Source organism: Diadema antillarum, unplaced genomic scaffold (genome assembly GCF_040938485.1).
Source record: "Diadema antillarum isolate AM-2024a unplaced genomic scaffold, OU_Dant_1.0 seq00000345_RagTag, whole genome shotgun sequence".
Taxonomy (NCBI): domain Eukaryota; kingdom Metazoa; phylum Echinodermata; class Echinoidea; order Diadematoida; family Diadematidae; genus Diadema; species Diadema antillarum.
This window is the reverse complement of record NW_027271356.1, coordinates 820,496-846,303: the sequence shown is the minus strand read 5'-3', so window position 1 is coordinate 846,303 and position 25,808 is coordinate 820,496. Positions and strand designations below refer to the sequence as shown.

At 38.2% G+C, this 25,808-nt stretch overlaps 1 protein-coding gene across 1 annotated transcript; it reads left to right on the top strand.

The window, feature by feature from the left end:
• The first annotated feature begins 601 nt into the window (after positions 1–601).
• Positions 602–24,098, top strand: LOC139730974 (protein ERGIC-53-like). Its single transcript, XM_071641853.1, has 13 exons — positions 602–772; positions 2,371–2,427; positions 5,204–5,301; positions 6,204–6,473; positions 6,927–7,050; positions 8,447–8,502; positions 8,793–8,887; positions 9,542–9,599; positions 13,294–13,364; positions 14,113–14,310; positions 16,081–16,246; positions 17,739–17,854; positions 18,383–24,098. The coding sequence occupies exons 1-13, from the start codon at positions 607–609 to the stop codon at positions 18,417–18,419; spliced, it is 1,512 nt and encodes a 503-aa protein (XP_071497954.1). The 5' UTR covers positions 602–606; the 3' UTR covers positions 18,420–24,098.
• The last annotated feature ends 1,710 nt before the right edge of the window (positions 24,099–25,808 follow it).

Here is a 25,808-nt window from a genome sequence, read left to right as displayed (position 1 = left end):
GGGCCCCGTCTTATAAAGCCTTCAAATCAATCACAAGTCCCCAAATCAATCGCAACTTGCATTGCAGCTCACAAGAAACTTGTGATTGATTTCTATCACAAGTCTTTATAAGACAGGCCCCAGCAGGTGTAACAGTACATAGTATGTACACAAGCAGACATATTGTATGTGCAGGTACGAGGTGGATGAAAACTTGCAAGTGGTCAGAGTACAACAGTACTCGTAATGGGTCGTGACAGCTTGATTCACTTTAATACGAGGAGTCCCGTCTTGATATGAATTATTCATAACAGACTCAGTAGCAGCCAATGAAAGAAAGCCAAGTTGGCAAACTGAGTTCCTTCCTCCCACGGTAGTCCTCTAGAAATATCGAAATATCTGCTTATTGAAACGTCAGATAAAGTAGCCAACGCCCTATTCTACAGGGAAGTAATATTTGAGGCTTGAATTTGACTAATATTTTTCTCTGAAAATGTACAGTCAGACGACAAAACCATCAGCAGCTGTTTACGTATGTAAATGAGGTCAATAATTAGCATAAAGGAGACCTGCGAAATGCATGTGTTTTCTCCGCCGTAACCCCTCATCAAGCAAACTTCCTACAATATGGCGAGGTACGAAGTGATCTCCTTCAGCATTTTCTTGCTAGCGCTGGCAATATCAAGCGGTTATGGACAGTCCCCGTTCAGAAAATTCGAATATAAGTATAGTTTCAAAGGACCTCATCTGATTCAGAAAGATGAAACAGTCCCGTTCTGGCAGTATGGAGGCAGTAAGTATCGATTGTAATTGTATTTGTCTCCGATTCATCTGACTGCTGAGATTTGTTACTTGTATCGAGTGTTCGGGTGACACCAGCGCAGCCGGAATCGGCCTAGCGTGCGTGCGCGTGGCAGCTGGCTAGACTAGAGCTCGGCCGCTTCGGCCAGCCAGCGGGGTGAACGATGTTTCGCTGCGAGCCTCCATCGTAATTCGTATCATGATTATGTCCAAGATAAGGAGAGAAATCCAGCTTTTGATTGTCGATGTGCCAACTGCAAAATAAAATACATAGCCGGTATAGGCTTGACTTTGTCAGAAGTGATAGAGCTCTATAGAGCCCTATTTAATGGATTTTTTTTTTCTCCTCCGGATACTATTACTACTATACTAGACTAGAACTAGTCTATATAACTTTAGACTGTTAACACTACAGATATTCTATGTAGCAATGAAATTCGAAAAATGTTGGGGATCCAAAGAAAGGCAGCTAACGCAGGGAACTAACATGTGCAATAGAGTCTATAATTTATAAAATTACCTAAATGGCATTAAACCGAAACAGAATCTAGAAGTAAACAGATATGCAAGAATATGATGTTTCTGTTTCCTTTACTACTTTAGTCTTTATCTCTCAGACAGCTTCGTTCTATTGTCATCCCTGCAGGTACGTAGGTATACTATAAAGTCTGGATAGAGTCAGAGAATTTCACACATATGGTCTGTATTTAATAGAAAGATAGAATTTAAGAAAGAGCTTGCAACATTAAACTGAAGTATTTGGAAATTCGAGTGTCGAGCTACCAGGCAACAATCCAATCATACAAGTTACAACAACCTTCACCATTCCATATGTTAGAAACTGTAAACATTTATATTTTGCACAAGGTGCTGCTGTCATGTGTTAAACCATGGCATTGCACTGGTGAAGTACTGGACTCATCCCAATTTACTGTAAAACTTAAAAGTGGACATTTTTGCACATTTCACAAATCAGAAAGCGTGCCAGATTTGTTGCTTGTTGTTTGTTACACTGATTTCATGTTTTTATACCACAAAATTAAAAACATGCAAAAGACCTGGCTTGACAAATTACTTGTTGAAAAAGCTTGAAAATTACTTGTTAAAAATTTCCACATTTACAGTATATACAAGAAGAACTGCTACCTATAAAAGTTTGATGATGCCAAGAAGTATAGACCCAGAACTACAAAATAATATCAGGTTGTTTATTAAGTAGGACTAGGAGAAAGGAGTGTGAGTCCCATTAAGCCAGAGTATAACTCTTATCAGCAAAAGAAAAAAAGAAAGAAAGAAAGAAAGAAAAAGTGAATAAATGGAGTTTTGAAAAAAAGAGGGTTGACTGAAGTTTCACTTTCATATCATGTGTATGAAAGATGCTGACATGGTGTGTGTCATAGTAATCATTTAGCACTTTTCAAATTGTAGAGATCAGTTTTGTCATTTTTCATTAACAGAAGAAGAAGATAGAATACTAGCTGTGTTATAGTTACATGTAGAGAGATACATTTGTAAGTGTATAGTCCTACAGACAGTAATCAATGTATTGTTGTACATTGTACTTACCATTTCCATGATTTTCTCTTTTAGGTGCTTTGGCCAGTGATGATAAAGTGAGGGTTACACCGTCAATGAGAAGCAGAAAAGGTATACAAATCGATTTGATTTGAATCAATTACAGTTTTTTTAGTATGCTTTTTTATACATTTTGTACTATTAATCAGGGTGGTCCACAACTTGAAATTTTAGCATGTTGCAAGCTCAGAATCTGAGAATATTGCAGAAATTGAATATGCGCGGAGCGCACACGATGAGTACATAGTACGCAATATTTTGCTGCTTATCTCTCTTTGTGCTGCTTACATTCAATGTTCTCTCTCATGTTTTGCACACAAATATCTAAAGTACCTGGTAGTTTGATGTTTCTTATGTTATGCACATGTTTTGCACATTTTTGAATAGAATCCGTCTACTTTTACTTTGAGCTTGTTGCAAATTCTTGAGGATGTTGCATAGCATGTTGCTGGCTTTTTAGGATGTTGCACAAGAATTTTAGCATGTTGCAGCGACATGCTAAAACCCCTCGTGGACCACCCTGCTATTAATGTATTTTTATGTTTAAGCAATCTATTTCTCTTTCAAGTAATATGTCAAGACATTCAGTTAACAGTAGCTTTTGTTGTACTTGCAATTGGAATTCACATATCTGTTGGATATGAGTCTCTTTGACCTTACTGTTTACAGTAAGTTAAAAAAAAAAAATCTGCTGTGTAGATTAGTATACATTCAGAGATTATGCCTTACAGAAAATAATGTATGTATGACTGTGGCAAGCTAAAAGTCAAACATGAACAGTGTACAACATTCATGTAGCATTAAAAAAAAAATCAAGAGGGAACATGGAGGGAACTGCAAGATATGAAAAAAGCTCATTGCTGGAAGGCCATCAAAGGAATTTGTGACACTGCAACATGTGGTATGGGAGATGGACTCTGCACCATGAGTGATGAGAAAGGGATCATGGTGGCCCATATGGCATCTCTCTCAGTTTGACTATTCTTATCAATCGAGATTGGTAGCTGATTATTTGTTAACTTTTAGTGTCATGCAGTATCCAGTGTGAAAAATACAAAAAACCACCTCATTATATACTAAGTAAATAATTGATAGTCCACTTTTCTTCCCTGGGGGACTGATTTTGTTTGGGAGGAAAATTATTTTAAATCTTCATGATTTGATAGGGGTCGCAACAAATGCACCTGCTTATATTTCAAGACTTGTTTAAGCAGTCAGGGAGGCAAGGGCCACCCTGGAAGTATTCTGTATCATCTGTGTACAGCGGTATTATTGCATGTGTACCTTGTGTGAACTAACCATTTTTTTTTTTTGGGGGGGGGGGAGATAAAGGCATTATTTACCATTTGCAGATGAAACAAAAACCCAGCTTAAGTGCTAAAAAAAATAGTTCTAAAATGTGAGTTGGGGATAGAAACAACCAGTGTAAACAATTTAATCAGTATAATTAATGTTAAATATTGTTAAGTATACAAAATGTGAACATTATCATGAAATGGTTTCTAAAATAAACAGTCTACAGTTATGGTTTATTGAGAAAAAGAGTGAAATCTCCCTATATTTTAGGCTTTGTTGCAAAATTTTATTTGGTTGGATGTTTTGTGATACAACTAACCAACACATATACACTGCATCAAATGTGATAACTTGAACATTTTTTAAATCACTGCTCCCAATGGTAAACAGTACCTTTAAGCCTTCAATTTTGAAGGTTTGTTGAAGTGAAATCTTTCTCCTTAGGAAAAAACACCTTGTCACTGACCATTCAAATCATGAGTTTTGTCTCCGCACAGATTCTACTGTGCAGGTGTAGAAGTGAATTAATAGTTAACTAAACTTAAGTGAGGTGTGATGAAACAAACGCAAAATTACTTGTGCAAACAAATTTACATATCATCTCTGTGTTTTTATGCATTTTATTGAAAGGTAGCTTACTTCTTATACTTACTCAGGAACAATGTGAAAGGAAGAGTACACTTTCTCCCATTTTAGGGCTCAGAGATGTTGGGATGTCTTTGCTAATAACTACTTTCAGGTTTATAAATCTCATTTTTCGTTGTTTTTGTAGAACTTGACATAAGAAATCCATCAAAATTGCAATTTACCAATGGCAGGCAGGTAGATTTATATCATTAGGCCTAAGACAAAGATCTGTAACAGGAGAAACAAACAAACTGTGCCCCTTAATTAAATGTATTAATTGATTGTGCAAGCATACTTAGCTTTTCTATTCCATTCACAGTCACGTTAGGCATTATTTGTCACTGTGGCGCCTTTTGTTGTGTGCTGCTTGCACAAAGTCTCAAGTTCTGTCATATAATATGTGAAGTGTGTCGAGTGGATCCACAGTACCGTAGTTAAATTATGATGGAAGTGCAAATATGAAGTGTATGTACTCATTCCCATGGAAATTTCAGACTTCTGTTATGTGTAAAGGGAGAATTATTGATTCAACTCCTGTAAGTGTACTAGCTACTCACCTGTTCTCGATTAAGGAGTGGTTAATCAATCAACGGCGTGAAATTCAACATGCCGGTACCCTGTGTCATCAACATACAAGGACACCTAAACCTTCCTTTGTTTGAACAGACCATCATAGAGATCTGCTGACCTCCGGTTGATGCAGTGTACCTTGCAATTTATTAAATCACTTTTGTATTCCAATTTCCAGAAAAAAAAAGGTTTCATACTGTCCCTCATTTCTCTCTCTACTCTTTCTACCCTAACACAGAAGAGGAATAGATTTGTAGTTGCAGATTTTTGCTTGTATTGTGGCACATGTGTACATGCGTTGTTTGCACCGCTTGATATTGTCAACCCAAGAGATATGTTCTTCATTCTTCCAAAGGATTCATCTGGTCTAAGCGGCAGACAGATTTTGACTGGTGGGAAATAGAGGTCATTTTCAAGGTCACCGGCAGAGGTCGCGTCGGAGCAGATGGCCTTGTGAGTAATGTGGATTAAGAAATGTCTACGTGAGCAGACTTCACCGTTCAATATCCATTTTTCTTATTGCAATTTACAAATGGTTAAAGGGATGGTACAGTTTTGGTGGAGATGAGAATTGGACTTTTAACTTTTTGCGAGATACCAAGAAAACACTTATGATATAGCACAGAGCATACCATTTTAAGAGGAATTCAAAGTTTATTTGATGAAAATCGGGTTTGGAATAACTGAAACATCCAAAAACAAAGTAAAACAAAGCAATCGTAATAAAGTGTGGGTCCCACACTTTATTAGAATCGCTCTTTTTTTGATATCTCAGCCCTTTCAAAACCAGTTTTCATCAACTAAACGTTGAATTCCTCATAGAATTACTTGCTCTTTCGTATATAAGAGGTTTCTCATGATCTCACCAAAGAATGATAGAAACCTGAAATTAGGTCTCAACCAAAACTGTACGTTCCCTTTAACGTAGTGGATATGATAGATGGCGTGTTTATGCTTAATGTTGTATAGAGGATATGGAGCTTTCAGGATGTGGAATGCTTCATTTTGTGTCTGTTGTGTGGCACAATGCCTATGAGGAGGTGTGATAGACATCGAGGGAAACTTATTGATTCTCATTAACACTCTGTGATGAGTAATGCTTGTGTTTCCTCCCTCGCTGTTGGAAGTGTATTCTTATTGTTAGGAGACTTGGTATGCAGGGAGTCTTTTGAATTCATGGCCAAAGCTGACTGCATGTTTTTAAGGATCTTGAGTCAAAGATTATATATCTAGAATCAACCATCTCAAAGTGCTATCAATATCATGTATGAAAAGGCTGCCAATGGTGGTGACACTCTTAGTCTGTGTACAGCTGTTCCCTATCCTCACTATTCTATACTTGTCTTCTACCCCAGGCCATATGGTTCACCCAGGAGCAAGGGGTCGAGGGCCCGGTGTACGGCAGCTCAGACAAGTGGATCGGCATGGGTCTCTTCTTTGACTCGTTCGACAACGACAACCAGCGCAACAACCCATACATCCTGGTCATCACCAATGACGGCACGAAGCAGTATGAGCACCACAACGACGGCCTGATGCAGCAGATGGGAGGGTGCATGAGGGACTTCCGAAACAAACCTTTCCCAGTCCGCGCCAAGGTGGAATACTACAAGAACATACTCACCGTGAGTAGGGTCATCTTACATGTCTCGATTTCTCCTTGGATCATTGGTTTAGTTGCCTTGTTGAATAGGAATAAGCAATTCTTAAGTAATTCTTCTATGGCTAGTGATATAGCTGTTATTGGAACTTTTATGGCAGGAGAGTGTGCACATGTGTCTTGAGTGTACACGAAACATATACTTAAAAGCCATTTGTCTGTAAGGGGTGTACATGTATGTACATGTATGTTTGGATATCTGTTGTAAATTTTTAGAGGAAGGAGGCCTGGTATTAGTGTACCTTATGTGATGTAATCTTCAGTTATAGAGAGATGGAGAGAGCAAAGACTAGATGGATTGGACAGTTCAGAGCAAATAAATTACTTTCTTTGGTAAATAAATTCTCATGCAGGATAGATTTGTCTACATTCCCCGTTTGTGTTTGTACTGATATGCTTACTCCCATTAAAATTGCAGGTATACTTTCACAATGGAATGACTGGCAGTGACCATGATTATGAGCTGTGTATGAGATCAGAGAATGTGTACCTACCAAACAGGGGATACTTTGGCATCTCGGCTGCAACGGGAGGACTTGCAGGTGAGATGAACTTTTAGGCAACCTTTTAGATGACCTTTTTGCTGAGTGAAATGCAATACTACACAGAAATATATAATATATGTTTAGTCAAAGGCATTGTGGCTCACAAGAATATGTGTAGAAGGTTCCTGTAGCATACATGTAAATTCAAGAAAAGATGCACTTGAAAAGATACTGAATTTTAAGATTAAGGTGAATCACCCTTGCAAATGATGGTTGCTGTTTTTAGCATTTCCTTGATTAAGTGTACCACAATGCATAATATACTTGATGGCAGTGAATTTTAAAGTTAAAGAACTTGAAATGTTTCTCTTAAATCGTAGCCAGAAACTCCAAACACAGTACGCACAAGAGAAATAGATAGTAGCCTTTTATAGCCATGAACTGCACCTTTGCATGTCAACACTTTGTCCAATCCTTGCCTATACTGCACACATTTTTGTGGTGATGGTTTTCCTAAATTTCGCAAGTCAACTGATATTCTCAAATTTACAACTTTTAATAAATGCAAACAGAAGGAAACTGACCAGAAATATTATATGATATTGATGAATAATTGCCATGCTGATAGAATCCCATTTTCTGTGATCATTTTTCGTTCAAAATAACAACTTGTGAAAACATGACCTAACATAACACAAATACATAGCATATAATCTAAAAGATAGAAATTGCAAACTTTCTCATGAAAAAGAGTGATAATTGTTTTTTCATTCTGTCAATGTGATTCTCATTTGCAAAATCTACCACCTGGGAAATTGTCTAATAGAACATGTGGTGCATGCAGTATATATATGAGCTTTCAATCATAGCACTTCTACAGCCCTGTTACACTTAGTCAAACTTCCTCTGTGAAAAGTTCTCATCTGTGATGTTCTTAAGTTCCCATTTTGAGATATTCCTGGTATCAATTTTTCGTAAAATATATCTCAAGATATAAAATAAATCCAGGCCATATGATAGAATGTCTTTGCTACATAATTACTATTTGCTAAAAACCTGCTGTGTACAGCATACATGCAGGAATTTACAGTATTAATGCATTGCCAAGAACAGCAGATGAGCTATCCTTCTGTAAAACTTAGAGACTGTGTTATTATTCCATCAGTTAATCTTGCAGGTGGTGTGCACAAATAAATGCATGGCCACATAGAATAGCTTGCGAACTCAGTCTTACAGATGTTGCTCTAAACCTTTCTTTGAGTATGTGCCAGTCATGTGTGTTTGTGTGTGTGTATGTGTGTTGCTTTCTTACCATGACCTTTCTCAAATGCATAGTGATTATTACTAAAGTTCAACTTTTAGAAACAGTGTGGTTTCAAAAAAAGAAATACTGCCAAAGCATATGATAAATTGAAAGTCATTTCATCATTTATGCTGTTTTCTTGATCTCCAGATGACCATGATGTCATGAAATTCCTAACCCACAGTCTACAGACTCCAGAATCTCGGGTAAGAATGGAAACCAGTAATGCTTACAGAAAGAATTGGCATTGACAATGATATGTCAGTCATTATCTTCATTTCTTATATGAGCCAAGTATCAGTTGGAGTTTCATTATCTAAGCAATCTTATGATTTGAGACAATAGAATTAAACATTAATGTTAAAATTTGACTAGTTCGTGAGTGATTTGGATTTTATTCCATTGCACAGTTACATGCAGTATCACTCTGTTGCCATGGTTGCTTAGCTTATTTCAGACTGTACATAATTTGTGTACACACTGTCCTCCATTTCAGACTGATCAAGACGGATTCATCACAGACGAAGAGGCCAAGAAATTCAAAGATGAGTTTGATGAGTTCCAAGGAAAACTCCAAAAGCAGAGAGAAGAGTAAGTACTCTGCAGTCATTTTTGTTTATTTATTTGTTTATTTATTTTTTTGGCAGCTGTTTATGATGAACAAATTGTCAGCTGTGTATACTGCATCTTTGTATACTGTAAAACGAGGAATGTTCACATGCATTTTAATTTCGCGAATTTCGCGAGCGGCAATATTTGCGAAATTAAAATGCGCGCGAAAGTTCTTGCCTACACAATATGCATTGGATACCAGTGGCAAGTCGCGAAAATTTCATGCTGAGAGAAAGGCTGTCGGCTCCAATTTGTGAAATTTTCATGCCGCGAATATATTATGTTTTACAGTAATAGATGAAAATCAATCAGGCTACTTCCTACTTCCTAATTCTTCCTATTTACTTGAATGGATAATGTAAGTGAGATTTGAGTCTCTGAGGAAATGTTTTTTTATGCGTTTGAAAAGAATGATAGTATGTATCAACAAAGCAATCTAAAATATTATGCATATGTATGAATTCGACGTGAGGAAATGTGACAATTGCATTTCTTTTTCTGTATTTGATTTGGTAGAAGATCATCATATGATAGTCTTATAAATCAGAAATTTGATTAGAATTGCCATGTTGCAGTCTGTGTTGACACTACTGCATGTGTACTCATTGTTCTATATTTTTCCCCCCAACACAGTTTCCGACAGCAACACCCAGACAAAGTGAGGGACGAATATGAAGATACAGATTCATTTGTGAGTTGGCTTTCCATTCCGTTGCTTAAAGGCATTATTTACCATTTGCAAATGAAACAAAAACCCAGCTTTAGTGCTACAGAATAGTTCTAAAAATGTGAGTTTGGGATAGAAACAACCAATTTTAAAAGTGTCAATCAGTATAATCAATGTTAAAGACACCCAGTCGCGAGGATACATGGACATATTTCAGCCGCGGGCGGCAGCACGTAAACTCGCTTCCGAAGTTGCTACGAAGCGAAATGTGTGTGTGCGCAAGACATCCCTAAAGCAATGTATCGCGCTATAGTATCTCGATTGCTCGCGATCGCTTGCTGAGCGCGGGACAGTACGTTTTGTGTAATATGAGTGATGTTCGCATGATCTATGAGCTAGTAGCTAGCTGCGTATACTTCGTACGACTACGCATTCTCTTCATCGCATCGTCGATCGTCGTCACTCGTCAACTATACTGTAATCATCAGATCAGATCAGATTAGTGAGTGCAGACCACATTATAATAGATAGGGTGGCCATCATGGACGATGACACATCGTCATGGGTAGCGGATATTACCGCCGAGTTGTCTATTCTGAACGCGGACGATTGGGTCGGAGACCCTGCCTGTATCATGTACTTGCCCTGGCGTGTGTACATAAATTCAGGACGGGGAAGCGACTGTGCCCGTGCAGGGCCAACGGCCAACGGCCACAGTTGCACTGCACATTTATGCAGTATTTTTGCACTCTTCATTGTTTTACTAACTAATATGAAGAAGGTGAGCGTTGTATCACCTGCCTGGAATATACTATATGTAAGAAGCAATGCCGAAACCCTTTCATTTGACTAGGTAAACTCACAGTTATAGTTCTGTCAGCTTAGCCTGGTGTGAATAATCTTTAAAAAAAAGACACACACACACACAAAGTGAACATTAAAACTCATAGATAAGTACATGACAAATAAGATGTAATGCCTTCTTCAGACAGGAGCATAAAGAAATTATTGTCTATCTCCCTCTTACACAAACAAACAGAACACTATTGTCTCAACAATACAGTGTGAAGGATAACCATTATAAATAAACCTATCACAGGTATCAGTATTTGAGGTTATGTGTGAAAAATGAACTACAAATTAATGAAAATCGCGGACAGTAGACCTTTGTCCATAGTCAACTCAGTGTAACATCGCAAAGCCATTGTAATGGGTTAGCTTTCTACCAAACACTGATTAAAATACCAATCAGAGGCGTACCTTTGATCAACAAATAAGGGATGTGCCACGGATACCAATTAATCGTACTTGATGAAGCCCATACCTGTACATATTAGCATGTTAGAAACTGATAGGTTCATATTGCCCCTTGACCTATGACCAATATCTGTATTAGAATTAAAACAATGGATTCTTATGAACTGTTGTTCATCAACAACTTCCACACCAATCAACATCCCTATTAGACACTCCTATATGAAGATGTGAAGGTAAATAAAACTGTAACTTTCACGTACAAGGGTATTGTACGTACACTACTGTAACTCTGTAGTTACTACCACTGACCTGACACTGTCGGTGTAACCAAACTTTAACGAATTTCAACTGTAAAGGATCAATTTTTTTTTCTTCAGAATTTACATTTCAACATACTTGTAGAAATTCACATGAAAAGATGTACACTTCACTGGATCACTTGAATTTGGTTTCAAATTATTGGACCAAATGCATTGGAAGTTTGACTATAAATGCAACATAGATGCCTGAAACTTTTGCCAAGCTTATGAAAATTACAATCTTTATCAAAATTCCTTAACCAAACTTAAAATGTAGGGCCCCTAAATATGATGAAAGAGGAGACTTTGCTATACAGTTAAATCAATGGGGACAAACAGTATTTGAATCGCAGCCATGAAATCTGGCTATGCAAATTTAACCTGGATTGTTGACGCTAGCTGCTCAGGAAAGTGACCTCTCTGTATCTATCTAGATTCTACATTTGCACATGAAATACTTTAAATTCTCAATACTGTGATGACAAAAAAACTTACCACTACTTGCGATTCTCTGACTAATGACATTTGCTGCCTACTGCTGGGTCAGTTTTTAAGAAGCGATAAACTGACCCAGCAAATGTCATTTCGATTACGGCGTTATCATAATTTGACATAAATGAGAACTTAGAGAAGTTTTTCGCGGAATTATACATAGAAAAATAGGCCTACTTGTCGATGAAACGCAAAGGCCCTAGCAGTTAAAGATAGATTAGAAAAAGTCATTCCACTTCAATCATTGATTCATGTAATAGACTTCTAACGTTACTTACACATCATCTGGATCTGGATTCCTTGAAGTTGTTGACTTGGTCAGCTGGGGTTGCTTGATTGGCGTAAGCCGTGGCATTACAATTCCACCGTGCATGCCGTAACACGAATTTGCACATTCTAAATTCCTGCAAAACTGTTCATGCAACTCCAGCAAGTGGAAAGCAAATTTTTCATCGGCACGCTGACGCTGAAGCTTCCCCCTCTGCCACTGGTCTCTTACTTGTCCTAAGCAGGGAGGTGAGAGGAAACCTCCCTGTCCTAAGCATGCTAAGAACACGTCTCTCTGCGTTCTCCACTCGTCGATAGCGTCAAACAAGTAGATACGTTTTACTCGAGTTGGACGGCTGTTTTGATCTCCATTGTGAGGTTTCATTACTAAACCAAAGCCAAGGCTAATCCGAAACAGTACACGCATACCACACACATTATTGATATTGACATACCGGTACCGACGACTTTATACCAACTTTGTTATGTTCCGATCCGGCCCAACATACTGTAACACAGCTGACGCAGCAGACAATTGCCAATGAGATCAAAACAACCCGCCATATGGCCATGAGCATTGCAACTTGCTATACATGAAGTTTAGAGTTTTAATATTTCTTCATCAAAGCATATTTATAAATACCAAATATTAAACAACGTAATATATGAATGATTTAAAATATTGTTATATAATATTTTCAGACATTTTGAAATATTATTGCTTAGATTGCTGAAATTGGCACCATAGTGCAAATAAACAGAGACTGCAGCCAGATACGTACGTACGTACACCACACAGCTCTACTGTTGTGTCGCGACGGGGACCCGTAGGAGAGATTTTCATGAACATGGCTGTTGTGCGGTTTTGTGCGTGCACCCATTCGGCCCCATTCGGTAGGTATTCGGGCGTCCATGTTGAAATTACAGTGGACGGCTCGCACGGCTCTCGTGCCCCATCTGGTTTTCGCTGGTGCGCTGCGTAGCGTCGTGTTCGGCATTCGGTACGTACGGGGGTACAATAACGGGAGGAGCAGCTTGTCGTGCTTTTCTACTGAGCTGCGAATCGCCTGCGACGACCGATTGCCTTTAAGTATTGAAAAATATGCCAAATGTGAACAATAGTTATAATAACCTTGTTCCCAGAATAAAACATCTACTGTTATTGTTTATTGAGAAAAATAGTGAAATGTAATATTTTAGGCTTTATTGCAAAATTTTTAAAGAGAAAATGAACTGTATTGCTCTTTAACAACTTTGTTATGTCAAGAATTTATTGCTTCTGAGATGTCCAGGATACCTCCCATGTTTTGAAAGGTTTCATGTGTGAGAAAAAATATGTCATGTCATTGGGGGTATTTTTAGAATGGTATCTAATCTTGTCTTGCCTGTTTTCCCCTTTGCAGTTTGAAGATGATTTTACAAGAGAATTGAAGCTCATACTCAACGCACAGAATTCTCTCACGACTCAAGTCAAGTGAGTATCTGCACCCACCATCTCCTTCACTTAATGAAAAGTTGGGGGGGGGAAATGTATTGTGATCTACAGTAGATTGTAAATATCAACTTTTGGAATGGTTCTGTTTCAAAAGCTTGACTAATTTGATTAATCTCTGCAGATGCAAACATGTATTTTGTAGATGACTGATAAATCTAAGCTATTGTATGTAAAAGGGCCAGTCAAATAACGAGAAAGGTATGCTGAAGAAGGAAAAAAGGAAGAAAGAAGCAAAAAATCTTAGCATTGCCTTGGCCCAAGCATTAATCATGTGTGGGTTATATAAGTATACTACTCTTCAAGTAGGTTACTGTACAAGATTTTGAACAAATGCAATTGTTCTTACGGATTTATTAATCATATTCTGTAACAATAAATGACACGGATGGTGGTGGCCACTTTGTTTCTTGTGCCTAATATGTGAATAGCAAACTCAAGAGAGCTAAGACTAACTGTATGATGTGCACAAACAAAACAAGCCAACTTTGACATGGAAGGCATCCAAGCAACAGAAACAAAATAAATGTATAAAGTTTGAAATGATTCTAAGAGAAGATGCAGGCTATACTAGATATTACAAATGAAAAGAAGTATGCATTAAGTTCATATCCGTAACTTTTTTTGTGGTAACAGATGCGTTTGCTTAAGACATTCATAATGGCAATGCTATCATTCTGAGGTCACAAATATGACATGAAGTGCGGTCCATTGATTTGACCCCCTGTAGAATGCTGGGCAATAAGTTAGACGAAATAGTGGGAAGGCAGGAGAGAACGCTGTCTCTCATCTCGTCTGGGCAGCCTCACGGCGGTGGCAGTGCACCCCAGCAGGTCACCGGAAGCACAGCTCCCGTGATGCAGAGACACGAGGTAGACTCCATACTCAACACACAGAGAGAGCTCCAGCAGAGTGTCAGAGATATCAGGTATGAAAGACATCCGTACTATCAGTCTAAATGATTTCGGCATCTTTTGTACAATAGCTAAAAAAAGGAAAGAGCTTGAACCATTGCACTGAGGAATATTTGTGAGAGAGATGTGTATCTCCAATGCATTCGACAGAGATAACCCGCTGATATCAGAAGTAAGATGAGACATTTATGTAGAAAGTAGACGTCTTGTAGTAGTCAGTCCCATGCGTGTGCAGGACTTGGACAAGTTGATGCTCTTTGTAAGTTTTGATTATTTTTTATGCCTCCGCAACGAAGTGGCCGGAGGCATTATGTTTTCGGGTCGTCCGTCCGTCCGTACGTCCGTCCGTACGTCCGTCCGTCCCGTTTTGTTTTTGTCGATATCTCAAGAACCGTGTGGTGGTTTTACATCAAACTTGGTATGAGGGTATATCCTTGGGGGATAATACTTTGTGTGTATTTTAGGGTCACAGGGTCAAAGGTCAAAGGTCACAGGTTATTTTGTGGGAAAAAAAAATTGAAATTTCATGTTTTTCTCCACATCTCGCAAATGGTTCAAGGTATCTTCGTGGAACTTAGTATATATGCTTGTACCGATGGGCAGTGATTATCTAGGGAAGTTGGGGGTCATGGGTCAAAGGTCAGGGGGTCAAAGGTCAAGGTCAACTCCTCAAAATATCACTACTTTCCTTATATTTATGCAATGAATGAAGGTTTTTTTTTTTTTACTTTATGTATACATGTATTACCCAATATATATTCTGTGGGAAGTTTCTTGCCAAAAGGTCAAAAGGTCAAAGGTCAAGTGAAAGTGCTGAATTGCACTTTTTCCTCCATATCTCAAAAGTAACTCAAGGTATCATCATGAAACTTACATATTTATGCATGTTCAACCTAACAGTGATTCTCTTTGGAACTGTGAGGTCAAAGGTCAAAGGCCAGGTTTAGATAATGCTATTTTCCCATTTGATACTGAAATTATACTTTTTCTCAATACCTTGAAAAATTACTCAATGCATAAACTTATAAAAGGGTCAAAAGTCAAGTAAAAATCATCAGTTCCCCAAATACCTGCACTCTGACATTTTAATCATTCATCCAATTGAACCTAGTTCTAGGAAAGTGAACATTCAGCACATTTGTGTCAAACCTGTCATTTTAATATTTTGCCAATTGTTTGAAACTGTCATCACACATTGTCAAGACATTGTACTATAGACCTATTAGGAGAACCATGCATTATGGCGGAGGCATATCAGTCGCCGTAGCGATATATCTAGTTGTTTCTGTTTTTGGTAGTTTCAGATATGAGTCTTGTCTTTTCTCCAGTCCTGAAAGATTTGACTCATTTAAAGTAGGCTGATTCTGTGTACTATAACTGGCACTGAATAGCCCCAAGTGATTAAAAGATTGCACATTGAAGTGAAAAAGTTGATGTGTAAATATGAAGAACATGATATAGAAGATATGGCAGGCTCTTAAGATCAAATCTAAGAAATGTGGAGTAAAGGAAGACATGATGACATAATTGTAAAAACTGGTATGTCTTATTTGCATTTCCAAAGATATCACTGCTTTCTCCAGTTGAGCTGCCTTAGGCATTCTTTTTTTTTTTCTGTAAACTGATTATTTTCCTTACCCCAGGGAAAGGAAAATACCTAGCAGTAACCCAAATTCTCTTCCCATTCACATGTGGAAAGTAGGAGCAGGGCTCTATCCTGGTGAACACTGAAGTTTGAGGAGTAGAGTTGATTTTGTCTCTCTATTGGTATCACTGTTCCTCAGGAGTGTAGTTGGGGATGTCCAGACCAAGGCGGGCCTTATATACAACAGGCAGCCAACCCAAGGTGGCAACCAGATGAATCAGGGCAACCCCCTGGTCAACCATGAGATGCAGGACAAAATCAACTCCATACAGGACCAAGTCCTCCAGCTTGTTCGCCGACCGGAGGTGAGTGGTTGAGTGGTGAAGGTGACCGGAGGTGACCTTCATGAGGTCTGTCAGACAAACTGACACTTAACCCGTTCTATACGGGAACCTGTTGGTCTGTGTATTAACCCTAACTAGGCCGGGCTATTTAGGTAGCCTAGTTAGGGTTAAGTGTGTGGGAATTTCAGTACCCCTGGTATTCAGTATGGAACCGGTTAATAGTATTTCTGTCTCAGTCTACCTTTGTCTCTGTTTAGATTTCTGTAGAAAAGAATTTTTTTTTTTTGCCATTTTCTCCATAATGAGTTCAGATATTTCATTGGCATTAAAAAGAAATGTGTGAGAAATGTTTTACTCAATTTAACCCTAACTAGGCTGGGCTATTTAGGTAGATGATAGAGCCGGGGGGGGGGGGGGGGGGGCGGCCTCCCAGGCCCCCCTCCAGATCTCAGCCGTCGACCGTGCGATCACGACGAAAATTGGCGCACACATTGTCTGTAACGTAATCTAAAATACAGTGAAGTTGATTTTTCAAAAAAATTATCATTTATGCTAAATTATGCTAATTCATGCATAATGATGCATGAAATTAGACTATTTGGTATGAATTACTAAAATAAAGCTCAAAACAGGCACATTTTTTGTGTAAATATTCTTTTAGTATCCTTAGCAAATGTAAGAGAAAAAAATTGTGCGATCAGAAAAATTTCTTCAGTATTTTATTGTTTTTTTGAATTTCTTATGTGTTTCTCTGTTTTTTCGACTCTTTGTTTTTCATTGTTTTTTCGATGAAATTTGTCCGCGACATTGTTCCAAACATGAAAATATGTTATTAATTGATTTTAATCACTAAAACCCCAAAATAATCATGCTTTTATGAAATTTGCCTGTTAGCACAGTTTGCATTGAAATTGTACACGAATTCACGTTTTTGAGCAATTTTTGGTGTGACATGCATGTACATATTTACGCGTAACTTTGGAACCGCGCGCCCAGGCATCGTAAATTTGGTGTCAAAAGATGCAGGAGACTCGAAAGAAGAGTCATGAAACATCGCGGCGATTGCTTTTGTTGAACTTGTTTGAACTCCTTTAACCCTAACAAGGCTGGGGGGGGGGGGCTCCGAGGCGATACATCGCGCGGCCTCTGAGGCGATACATCCCGCGGCCTCCGAGGCGATACATCGCGCGGAACATCGAGGGAGGGGGGAGGCCTCGGAGGCCCTCCCCTCCCGGCCTAGTTAGGGTTAAAGGAGTTCAAACAAACTCTATGACAAATATTGCATTGATAGACATGCAAGGGAAAACGGTCATACTGCTCTATGGTGATGCCAAATTAAAGGGGTGATTTTTCTCTCCTCTTCCTGTCCTACCCTCCCTGTCTCTTTCTCTCTCTCCTTCCTCAGTCACTCTCTCCTCTTCTTCTCCTGCCCTCATCTCTTTCTCTGCTTTACTTTTTTTTCCCATCCATGTCCTCTCTTCTAACCTTGTGTCTTCTTCTCTCACTCCATCAGGTGAAGCAACAGGGGTGTCCCCCAATTCCAGAAATGCCTTCATGCCTCACGCCAATGTTATTCTTCGTCTTTGTGCTGTGCCAATTTCTAGTAATATTCTTGTACATGGCATATAGGTGAGTTGCTTTAATATATAGGTCATATGACTCTTATTCTCTTGTTTTTTTTTTGTTTTTTTTCATCGACTAGATATTCTGTGGACTTGTAATCAGAGTTAGAGTGGAGGATGTATATACACGTTGATAAATAATATTCATTGTAGTGATAATGATACAGACATTAATGAATAAGTGAAATGAATAGATTTGAAAATGACTTCTCAGGGACATTAAACTGATATGTATAGTCACCAGAAAAAAAAAGAGAAAAAAAAATCACTTTAATCTTGTTATGTTCCCATGTCCCTGTCGACTCAGGTGTATAAATGGGTACCTGGCAACACTAAGGTAATAATGATGGCAGGGCCCTCTGGTAGAGCAGTGGCAACATTGAAGAGGCTTCCCTGGATAAATTAGACGTTATTGTTATTATCATTGTGTAAGCAGTATGTCCTCGATTGATAATCTATGTCTGTGTATGTGAAAAATTATCATAAGTAACCCACTGTTCTTGTGTTTTTGTTTCCTCCCCTTTTCTCTTTGCAGGAGTAAACAAGAAGCAGCAGCAAAGAAATTCTACTAGGATTATATTTGTATTGTTATTCTAAGACTTTAATGTACAATGATTTATGGGAATACAGGCACTTGACCAACTTAAAAAACTGAAGGTATCAGGCAATCCAAAATGTCTTTGTCACTAGCCCAAAGATTGTGTTGGAAGTTCACTCTTTCTCTTAGATGATAGTTTATTTCTGTGTAGATTTACAGTATGCTTTGTCCTATTATCATTTATTTTCAAGCAGGACTTTAGGTGTGTTTATTCAGGATTTCTTGAACAGATGTAGATGGAGAGGAGTATGAGTATGGAAGGCAAGTGTTTATTACAAGGCATAAAAGTGGCGTGAAAATAGGTGCTATGTGAACATGTGCAAACACATCACGCTTTCAAGTGTGAAGTGTAACAGGTAATGACAACAGATTGTAGTCTACCTGTGTTGAAGCTGCAGACCCTGTAGTCTGCTGGTACGTAGAATAATTTGTGGAGGAAACAATCGCCACATGTCTTTTGCAGAGCTCTACACTCACCATAGCTGTTGCCAGTTTCTGTGCTGAGCAGTATTGCAGAGCATTTAATCTTTTTGCTCCCATATTCTTGCTGAACGAAACATGCCATGTTGGAAAAAATGAAAACAAGATGCAGATATCTCAGGTCACAGGGTGTTACAAACAATATTTCTTTTATAACCCAATGGAGTACATGGGCAAATAAGGGCCCCATACTATAAAGAGGCCAGGGCCCATGTACAGATATTTTACTTGCCCAACAATCAGTTTTAATAGCTCTGGTTAAGTGGTCCAGTGGGTTTGTAGCACCAGGGGACTGTTTCACTGAGAGCTGAAATCAACCCTACTTTCCATTCAACTGATCTTAGGGACAATTTTAGGATCAGACAGTCCTCAGAAGTAAAGAACTGTTTCACTAAGCCATTTGGGAACAATATCTTGTGCCCAGTATACCACATTCTAGAATACAATCATGCATCTTGAATGTCTCTGTATCCCTCCCAACTAGATCTTGCCTGAATCTGTCTCAACTTTAGGTTCACCGTTTGGCTCGATATATTTCACATGTTAATGAAAAAGCTCCCTCATCAGCATCAACACAAACAGTTCAGTGATGGCTGTGGTCTCGATAAATCAAGCATTATGTAGTCTAAACATTGCAGACCCACATAAACGGTGGTGCTCTTGTAATGATTTTCTCTGTATAGAAATGAATATGTGAAAAACAAACAAACAAACAAACAAACTGTGTGACCTCAGCTCTGCCAATATGTAATAGTGGATCCTAGAGGGTTAATGTTGTAGTGGAATATGATTTTATATGCCCATTGGTTAATGCTGCAGCCCACTACTAAGTAACTTGAAAATTTTGTCATTGCTTCAAGCAGAGAATCATAGAATGTAATGGAAGGGATAAATGTCTCTTGTTATTCTGCACCTCAAGTTTTCTTTGAAGCCTACTTTCAGTGTTGTTCGTAAATGTGTGCTAGCATTGAATTGCAATATTTTGTTCCTTATGATTTCCATCATACAAGCATTACTTGGTTCAGAGTAGTCTTCCATGAGGTTTAATGTGCCCCCTCCCCCATCCTAGCAAAAATTTTGTACAACTCCCAGATAGGTGATGTTAGAAATAGTAGAATTCTCTTGTGAAATGAAAAACAACCCCAGAGCAAAACATAGACATGAGATAATAATTCTAGCTTCGTGAGCCATCTTATAGTAAGAAAAACATTTACTATAGTGTGAGTGTAATATCTTCATATGAGTTATGAACCTTTTATTTTTGGTTGATGGGAAAACATCCTGGGTGTTCAGAAAAAGAAAGAAAGGTGTATAAGAGATTGAGTGTCTAGTTCTTTACAGAAACCTCAGATAGTCTGAGCATGAATTTGACATGTGATTTCAATACCTAGTCATGTCTTCTGACAAAATACAACTGAAATTGAGAGGGCTTGCAAAATGAAGGAGCACAGTTTGTGAATGCAAAGGGAATCCATTTGTGTCTGTATGACATGAATGCTTAATTTATGTTAGCACACCACACTTAGTTATTGCATGAAAATTTATATCGTAGCGGCTATGCACAGAACACAACAATGAGGTTTGTGCATGTACTGGATCTGAAGTTCAACTTTGAAAAATGTGTAGTGTATTCAACTCTGTGTTTGCTGGATGATTTGATGATTTAATGAGACCCATGTGAATTAGAAAGAGAAAATAGGCATTGTTTAGCTAGGAGTGTGAGAGACTGTTACCTGGTTTACTTTTCTTTTCTTTTCTTTCTTTCTTTTTTTTAACATGATGTAATGGTATGGGATATACCAAGTATTTAAAAATGTATTAGTCTTTCTGTGGTGTGATTTAATGAAAGTATATTAAGTAGCCTAATGTATGTACAGTGTAGTTTGGTATGATGTCATACACAGCCAGATTGAAATTGTCTTCATGGTTAGTGATATTATTTGCAAGTTATTTGAATTGCCGGCTTTGAGGATAGCAAAGAAATTTTAAAAAAGAAATCACATTCCAATTTTTTTATTCAGTTACTGTTTTCCTATGTTTAATGTAAGATAATATACAATATGTGTTTTATGTTGCAGCCAAGTTGACTGAGTTTGATATCAACTTTGAAAGCAATCAGGGATGACCTCTTGCATTAGAGGTCAAATGATGGATGATGCTGAGATGACTTTTTGGTCCAGGTGTATTTTGGAAGCAGATGGGCTATGGTGAACTTGGATTATAATATTGGACAGGTGGTGGGTTGATTAAAGGTGTTTAGGTATGATGTCATCTCTTACATTCTGTTCTTGCTTTCAGGCATTATTTCTCTCAACTTACCTTTGATTGGGGTCTGAGGAGTAGTTGATATCGTGTAGAGGTGTGCTGTGGAATCAGTTAATGCATCTCTCAGTAATGTTGGCTTACTGTTGCGTGTTACCCACCAACAATATTGATCGCATTTGGTAGAAAGGCTCTCCTGTTCAGGGGCAAGTACCACTATTTTACGCTTTTGTTATTTCTTCCCGCCTCGCTTCAACTACATCACATCATTGAAGTAGAGAAATTTGTGAGTGAAGTTCTCTTTTTCTTTTTTTTTCCATTTTGTCAAACTTTAGATAATTTAGGTGTTGAATATGAATTCATAGACCTTTTACAGGCTATTAAAAAAAAAGACAATCGTTGTAAATGTATTTTATGATTGAACCGCTGCCTAGCAAATAGGAATGGCAACAGTTTTGCTACCAGTGTTTCGTCCAGTGCATTATGCAAATTCATAACTCAGTTATGAGCACTGGTCGTCTTGTGACCTCTGCAAATTGTATGGTGCTCTCCACAACACGGTTCTGGAGTAAGTTGACAGATCTAGAATGTCGAGTACTTTGCAAGTACTGAATTCTGCACCAGCTATATTCTAAATGCTTGTCTCACCTGCACACATAGCCCGCTCATAGGAAGTGTTCAACCCCAGCCAAAGAAATCTTGTGCAAGGTCATGTGGTCGTTGAATGTCGCTATATTAAGTTTGTGTTTTATGTTTTTATGTTCAATGTTTATCAGTGTTGTCAAGTGTATTGCTTGTTTCTTTGGTAACGTGATCACATACAGCCTGTAATTGCTTTTGGATGTTTCAACCAATTGGAAGGGAGATTCGTGTGAGCAGTACGCACTTGCTGGAGGCAGAACGGAGTCGATTCCGAAATTTGGAAGTGCTGAAGGTGCAAGAGAATGCAGGCATTGGGACTTGAATATGTACAGAATAGTAAACTCTTTCAGTGTAGATCACTACACATGACCTGCATGGGCCACTGTGAATGGCAACACGCCATTATTCAAGTGAATGTATGTCCAGTGGCATAATGACTCCGTGCTAAAGAAAGTTGATGTCTGAGTTTGGCAGGAATTACTGTGTAAGCTTTTATTTTCGTGTACAGATATTTTCGCGCATTAGGTCGTGGACATTTACGCGAGATGTTGTTTTTGCGAATTGACACCGAGGCCATTGTAATTGCGCTATTACCCTAGCGCATGGTGGCATTTTCGTGTGTTATGGAATTTGCGGTCCAATCGTAATTCGGGAAGTCACAAAAATTATACCCTCATAAACAACAGCTTATACAATAGTTGATGTGTGTAGACTTCATCAGAAGGAGCTGTCCATACAAAATATGTCACCAGGATTTAGGGCTACAGAGTTGTGTTTAGGGAGCAATATTTGTGTCACTAGGTGTGGTGTTCACTTTTTTCTTTTTCGGTCAAAACTTAGTTTTGTTTGTGCTTTTTTTTCATGTAACAACTTGACATAACTTAATGTTCTTACCACTTTTATCTTTTACCTTTTCATCATGGTCATTTTTCCTTGGTCGAAATGGGTGCAGTTCAACCCAGGCCCCATGCTTTTTCAGTGTTACTATTGGATCTACTTGATACTTTTATCTAGTGGGGATCAAAGGATTGCCGACACTTATTTTCAGTTGGGCTCCTTGCCCCATCTTGCTCTATAGGCAACAAATCCTGTGAATGCAGGCATATTTGTATGTGTTTGTTGTAATTTTGGTTCTAACAGATGAGTGTAACCTAGGGAAGTTGTATAAGATAATGAAATTTAAGGGCATTATAAGTGCTGTGTGTTGTTTGACCCTATCTCTGTCTAAAACTCATTACTGTGACTTCTGCAGGGCTTGCAAACTTCCATACTGCATTGGGCATCATTTCGGCATCTTACTCTCGTGAGGAGAATACAAAGAAAAATGAATTCAGTTAGAGAATGTATGCAACTTGAAAAGAAAAAAGAAGAAAATCAAAGCTATTGTGTAATTCTATGCTCTTGTTGTATATTCATGTATCATAGTGTGGTAATTTCAGTAGAATACCGAATGTTGGATGAGGATTTTCAAGGTAATGATTTATCAGGTGCAAACAACTTTGACCAGTATTATTACAAGAAAAGAATTCAAATTTTTGTATATGCACTGACATTAACTACCTAGGCAATCAAAGGCTTGTTCATCTTCCTCATAGGGTCACTGTACTTTGGAGCTACACAAAGTTGTTCATACAGACGTGCCGTGCTGTGTCTGCACATGAATGGGGGAAGATCGACAGGCATGAAATCTCATATGCTGCATTTGTCATCACTTTTTTGTGGGTGCATTGACCATTTCCGGGAAACTGATGTCTGTCTGTGGCAGATAATTTGCTCTCGTGTACATACATTGTATATATGGAAGTATGTGGGGCATAAATCAGTTCCATGATTGCCAAGTGCTGGGAATGATGTGTATAACAATTCACATTGTCTATTATGCGTTTCCATCTCTGTGAGAAGATGACACTGCTTGGAAATTACGTAGAGTGGTTCATGCGAAAGAAACATATACAAATCAGAGTTCTGTTGTGACATCTATGTCTGAATCTTCAGAATAAAATGAAGACACTGTCACATAGCAGCAACCGGAAGATGTTTGCTAGAAAAGTCACCCTCTTGTCAAATCGCTTTGAACGGAAGCAGTGAAATGGAGCAGCAGCAGCAGCTTACTGGTGTGGCGAAATTTGAGATGCTTAAGTTATCAGGGTTTGAATGTCAGTCATCTATGCAGTATCGGAGCCTTTGGGCTACTGGACACGGCCATTTTGGTCACATGATCATGACATCACTGGCATAGTTCTCCCCATTTCATATACATAAACCAACAATGTAATTTCTCCTGATATTGTGCAAGTAAATCCTTCATCTTTTTTTCCCGGGATGAGGGATCTTTTTTCATGTATCCTGGACTATCATGGAAGAAAATTTGTCTTAATGATTTAAAGCCGGACATAACTACTGCTCTGCATGAAACAAAAATGAACCAGTGCAAGATGCTATGCAAGCTATGTGACACTCAAAAGACTATCTAGAAAGGACCACCATTTCGGAGCACATAATGAGTTGAGAGAAAGGAAAACTTTTTTTCTGATGTTCCGGTTCCCCAAGTTTTCTTCTGTTTGTTTGCTGCTTCTTATTCCTGCATCTATTCAATAATAACTTTACTGAAGGGTGAAGGGTGAATGATCTGCTGCAGAACTCAAAAGAAAAAATCTCGGTAAAGAACAAAATGTGTTTTGTTCTCTGTTTGATTCCTCATATCCTGATTAACAGAAAAATTTGAAGTAAAACAAATGTGCAATTCTGGTACTAAATGTTGTCTGTTGGGGAGAGCTTTCACAGTTGGGACTCTTGCCTTTCACATACAAAGTCTGGTTGGATCCAATTTCTGTTTATTTGTATTATTTTTGTCTGTATGCCATGGTATGTCATATCTTGACCAACTGTAGATCCCATAGAACATAGGTGACAAGTTTGCCTGTTTTCTTGCCTTGAAGATTGCGATGATGTGGGGTTGGTCATACTTTTTGTGTGAGTACGTTCATGATACCACTGTATATCTATTTGGTGAATTAAAACAAAAAAAAATATGATAAAATATATTGATAATACAATGCAAGTCAAAGGAATTTTTACACGTGTATTTGTGAAATGTGTGTATGTTGAAAAGTTGTAAGAGCCTTGTTTCAAGTTAGTTAAAGTAAGTGCACTGCATTTGATTTTCCAAAGTGGCTGTAAAAAGGGGAAAGAGTAACATCACATCTTACGGAATGGTGAGTGTTTCATTGCAGCAAGAAAGTTCTGGGATTTAGGTATACTTTTTTTTTTTTGCCAAGCAGTGATAATGGTCACAGCTACATGTATGCAAATTATAAGAGGGAATGATAAGATCGCCTTGCAATGCTCCCATTGGTTGCTTAAAAAAAATGTCCTATGAAAACTGTTTCTGGTTGATAATTCAGCAGCACCCCCCCCCCCCCCCCCCCCATAATAGTTTAAAGGGATAGTACAGTATTGGTTGAAATGAGGATGAGCTTTTACATATACCTTTTTAAGAGATATGAAGAAACCAGTAATGAAATGTTACAGAGCGTACAAGTCTAAGAGGAATTTAAAGTTTATTTGATGAAAAATCGGTTTTGAAATGGCCTAAATATCCCATACAAAGTAAAACAAAGCAATCCTACTGCCGGAAAAGGTGGGACCCACCTTTTATTAGGATCGCTTTGTTTTACTTTGTTATGGATATTTCAACCATGTAAAAAAACAATTTTCATCAAATAAACTTTGAATCCCTCTTAGAATTACATGCTCTTTCGTATTTCATAAGAGGTTCCTCATTATCTCACAAAAAGAGAAAAAAACTTAAAGCCCCCATCTCAACCAAAACTATACCACCCCTTTAAGGGATAATATGGTATTGCTTGAGGTGAGGATTCAGCTTTTAACTTTTTGTGAGATACATTGTACTTAGAAATCACTTCATGAAATGCTAAAGAGCATACAATTCTATAAAGAGGAATTCAAAGTTTATTTG

Coding starts and splice junctions, on each gene's coding strand:
- LOC139730974 (XM_071641853.1), top strand. CDS start 607: ATGGCGAGGTACGAAGTGATCTCCTTCAGCATTTTCTTGCTAGCGCTG. Junction 7,051..8,446: donor TGCAACGGGAGGACTTGCAG/GTGAGATGAACT, acceptor CTTGATCTCCAG/ATGACCATGATGTCATGAAA. Junction 13,365..14,112: donor TCTCTCACGACTCAAGTCAA/GTGAGTATCTGC, acceptor GACCCCCTGTAG/AATGCTGGGCAATAAGTTAG.